Source organism: Dipodomys ordii, unplaced genomic scaffold (assembly GCF_000151885.1).
Source record: "Dipodomys ordii isolate 6190 unplaced genomic scaffold, Dord_2.0 Scaffold39, whole genome shotgun sequence".
In the NCBI taxonomy this organism is placed as follows: domain Eukaryota; kingdom Metazoa; phylum Chordata; class Mammalia; order Rodentia; family Heteromyidae; genus Dipodomys; species Dipodomys ordii.
In genome coordinates this window covers 11394495-11398923 of record NW_012267255.1, presented here as the reverse complement: position 1 = coordinate 11398923, position 4429 = coordinate 11394495, and the positions used below count along the sequence as shown (strand labels likewise).

The window sequence follows — 4429 nt, the reverse complement described above, 5'->3', positions numbered from 1 at the left end:
GCTCAGCCGCCCTCTCCCGGCCCCGCCCGCCGCAGGTCTTCTCCACGCCGCACGGGCTCGAGGTGCACGTGCGCCGCTCGCACAGCGGCTCCAGGCCCTTCGCCTGCGAGATGTGCGGCAAGACCTTCGGCCACGCCGTGAGCCTGGAGCAGCACAAGGCCGTGCACTCGCAGGTGAGCGCCGGGCGGCGGCCGGCTTCCCGGCAGGCAGGCCGCTAGGCAGGCAGGCAGGCAGCCTAGACTCTGGGGTCTCAGCCCCGTGCGCCCCGTTATTCCTTTTGGGGTGCGGGGAAGGTTGGTGACCACGGATGCGAGCTGCACACACGTGTGGCTTTGCCAGCCCCGATTCTGCTCCCCGCGCGGGGGTCCCATCCTCTGCTGCGAGCGAAGGAGGGATCCCGGCCCACGCAACACCCGGGAGCCCCTCTGCCCGCCCTCCACTCGCTCATCACCGGCAGGTGCCGAGTTCTTGAGAATCCTATGGAACACCAGGCGCCCCGTGGGGATTGGAGCTTAGCTGGGATGGGGAGGGGGAGGAGAGGAACACAGCAGCGCACACAGAACTGTGTAGAGGGACCAGAGAATCGAGGGCACGAGGGACAGACAGCAGGGGGATACTGATTTACACAGACTTCTTAAAAGAATATCAGCCCCTCTCCTCCACCACCCGCAGTGGCGGGGGGGGGGAGCAGCGTGTTCAAGGGGTGTCAGCAATGCAGGGTGGCGATGCACGTGCCTGCCACGGGTGTGGAGGGCTGTGGTTGAGTTGTGTTTTGGTAGCTGAAGCGTTTAAAGGCTGTGTGTTCAAGGAGAGAGCGAAGCATGCCAAGAATGGAAATGGACAGGATGGAGGGATAACATGCAGGTTTGGTAGCCAGGGGAGCCGGAGAGTTGGGGGCTCGGTTAGTTTAGAGTGCAGAGCCTGTGACTCCCAGCTGACAGACAGCAGGAGCGCGGCGCCTTCCCTCTGCAGGAGCGCAGCTTTGACTGTAAGATCTGCGGCAAGAGCTTCAAGCGGTCGTCCACACTGTCCACACACCTGCTCATCCACTCCGACACCCGGCCCTATCCCTGTCAGTACTGTGGCAAGAGATTCCACCAGAAGTCAGACATGAAGAAGCACACCTTTATCCACACAGGTGAGCTGAAGGTCCTTGGCTTGATTTTCTGGCCCCGGCGAATGAGAGAGGAGGCTTTCCCGTGGGAGTGAATCACAGCAGCAGTGGCAGAAAACAAAGAGACAGATTGTCTTAGTTTCATTCACAGATGCCGCTCTCCCCAGAGGGGACTTGATCTGGGGTTGAGTTGGAAGCACCAGCAGGTGAACGCGCTGTGCTCTATCCTGAGGGAAAGTATTTTCCCCTAGTTGCACTGCTCGGGTCAAATAGCAAGAGTGTTGCTACACATTGAGGACTTTCTGTAGGGCTCCCACACAGCCTTATGGGGAAGGGGCTTTGTGGCCTCTGCTGTTTTTATTTTACGGAGCACTTAACTCCGTTTGAGTAAGGAAAATTAGCTAATATTCGTAATATTTTTTCTTATGACCACAAGTCCAAGAGACAAAAACCATTCTTCACTCCCACTTTCAAGATAAGGAAAGTGAGGCACAGGAGGGTGGAATAACAGGTCCAGGTCACACTGCTACATGGGTAGCCGTGGGCTCGAATTCAGTTCTGTCTCTCCTCTCAGATGTCTGTGCTTGACCGCTTTACCATGTTATGCTTTCAGTCATGAGAGTTGGCAAATACAGAAAGCTTCTCTCTACTTTTTCTCCTTTCAAAACAGCATCAAATTCATGCCTGGCCAGGATAATTCCTTACCTACAGTCATGCTCTATAATTTACAAAGTGCTTTCAAATCTGTCATTTTGTTTGAGCTTTCCTGCCACCTCCTAAAGTAGATGGCATCTAGAAGGTCAGAGCCATTGTGTGATTTACTACAAGGAAAACATGGGGTCCTTGAGTGCTCTGGCTTCCAGTTCTAGCTCTTGCTTTAAACTTCATGTGCAGCTAGGTTTTTGTTTTGTTTTTGTTGTTGTTGTTTTTGGCACTGGATCTGGGGCTGTTTTGCTCAAGAATAGTGCTCTACCACTTGAGCTAGAGCTCCATTTCTAGGATTTTTTTGGGGTGGGGGGTTGGTTAATTGTTTATAAGTTTCATGGACTTTCCCACCTGGGCTGGCTCTGAACTGCCATCCTTATGTCTCAGTTTCCTGAGTATCTAGGATGACAGGTGTGAACCTGGTGCCCTGCAAGTTAGAGATTTTAATACCAGGAACTCATGGGCATTGGGCATCTTGGAATGTATCTAAGAGCATTCCATTTAATAGTCAACAAGACATTGAGACTCAGAATCTGACTATTTTACTGCAGAATATGAATATTTAAAATAAATCAATGTGTCTCTCTCTTTTTTTTTTTTTTGGTCGGTCGTGGGGCTTGAACTCTGGGCCTGGGCGCTGTCCCTCAGCTCTTCAGCTCAAGGCTAGAGCTCTACCACTTGAGCTACAGCGCCACTTCCAAATCAATGTGTCTCAACACCCACTTTTGGTGTCTATAAATATGCTCAGACAGTAGATATTAGTATAAAAACAACTCCTGTTTTAATCATGCCCCCCCCTCCCCGAAATTCCCTGCAGTTCACTCATTACACCTAAAAATGTTCAAGGCACTCAACAGAATGCAACTAGGATCCTGACTGAATGAAGCATTAAGCCCCCTGTCAAACATAGCCAAACTTCATTTCTGGGATTTTTTTCATAACCTAAACCGTTAAGATATATTTTGTTGGGTGATTACTAATCCCAGAAATCTGCAGCCTGAAGACCAAGTGCAAGGAAGAGGGACTGTTCGTGTTTTATTCCCCCTCCCCAACCCCTCCCCCCCCAGGCTGAGTCCCTACTCAGATGCCATGCTGGGGCTGTGTGGAAATGGATCCCACTCCTGTGCTGCTTGTTGGTCACTAATGTGTGGTAGACAGGCTGTTACATAACCTCCCAGGAAGAAAGGACAGAGAAAAGGATCCGCTATGCGGAGAAATACTGTGTGGCTCAAATAAGGCTTGGAGAAATGAATGTCTCAGACACTTGGCCATGGAGGAGGGGGAGGGGAAGGGGGAGGGGGAGGGGGACGGCTCCACGGCTCCACCCGAAACCAACACCCACTCGGAAACTCAGATTTGAAAACTTCCTCTGACCTGGAGCCGGGTCACGGGGCTTGTGGGGCAGCTGCGCCCGCCTCCTGCCGAGCATCTGCTCTGGGGGCTCCCAGGCCGGCCGGCCGGGCGGCCCTGGCCGTTTCCGTTTGGCAGGAAATGGTTTGAGGCCTTTGGCTGGGAAGCCCCACTCGCAGAGCCTCCCACCTGCTGACCTGTGGCCTCCCACGGCCCAGGTTGCGGGAGGGGGGGCGCGTGGGTTCCCCCCCCACTCACGACCTCCTCCATCCCCGCAGGCGAGAAGCCCCACAAGTGCCAGGTGTGCGGCAAGGCCTTCAGCCAGAGCTCCAACCTCATCACGCACAGCCGCAAGCACACCGGCTTCAAGCCCTTCGGCTGCGACCTGTGCGGGAAGGGCTTCCAGCGCAAGGTGGACCTGCGCCGCCACCGGGAGACGCAGCACGGACTCAAATGAGCCGCCGGGCGCGGCCGCCCGCGGCTCCTCCACACTACCGGGGGTGGGGGCGGCCGGCCCGCTCGGGACCGCCCCCCAGCCCCTCACCCCGCCTCTCCTCGGCCCCTCCGCCCTCCCCTCCGTCCCCGAGCCGCCGGGGCCCAGACAGGGGCGCGCGACCCTCCCCACCCCGGGCCTCAGGCTCCCCCACACCCAGAGATATGACAGAAGCCCCTCCCGCCGAGGGCCCTGGGGTGCTGGGGGGGGCGGAGGGAAGATCACCCTCTCTCCCCTCTGGAGAGAGCGTCGACCCTCGTTTGTTGGGTGCTGACTGTCCGTCATCTCTGCGTCTGGGGACCAGCTCGGGAAATGGATTTGGGGAAGGAGTTGAATTCTTGGGGAGGGCACACCAGATGCTTGCCCCCCCCCAGACAGAAAGCAGCAGAAAACTCAGCCAGGGGCCTGCAGGGGAGGCAGACCCGCTGGCGGGTGCACCCCAGCCAATGAGAGCGGGGAGCGTGGGGACCCAGAGGTGAAAGCCGCAGCTTCTTCCTCCCCCCACCCCAAAGCTAAGGGTGGCACCTCCCAAGTGTCTGAGGTCTGTTCTTTCCCTCCAAGGAATTCTGGGAACAAGAGAATCTCGAACCCTTTGGTTCTTATCAAATCTAAACAACAAGGAGTTGAAGAGTTACTTCAAAGATTCATGTTTTATGGTGCAGCTGACATTGTTTTTCTGATGTCTGAGCTGGTAGGCATGTGGAATCCTTTGTCTCTCAACTCCCCCCCCACCACACACACACCATAGAGGGGGAAAAATGGTATTT

The 4429-nt window shown here is 55.6% G+C and overlaps 1 protein-coding gene across 1 annotated transcript in view; it reads left to right on the top strand.

Annotated features, from left to right (window-relative positions):
• Positions 1 to 3757, top strand: part of Gfi1 (growth factor independent 1 transcription repressor) — a 40924-nt gene extending 37167 nt beyond the window's left edge. Inside the window, exons 7-9 of the mRNA XM_013018234.1 lie at positions 7 to 173; positions 973 to 1138; positions 3448 to 3757. Of these exons, the coding sequence (XP_012873688.1) occupies positions 7 to 173; positions 973 to 1138; positions 3448 to 3626 (512 nt within the window). The 3' untranslated portion in view covers positions 3627 to 3757. The remainder of the gene's footprint in view (positions 1 to 6; positions 174 to 972; positions 1139 to 3447) is intronic.
• Positions 3758 to 4429: the final 672 nt, after the last annotated feature.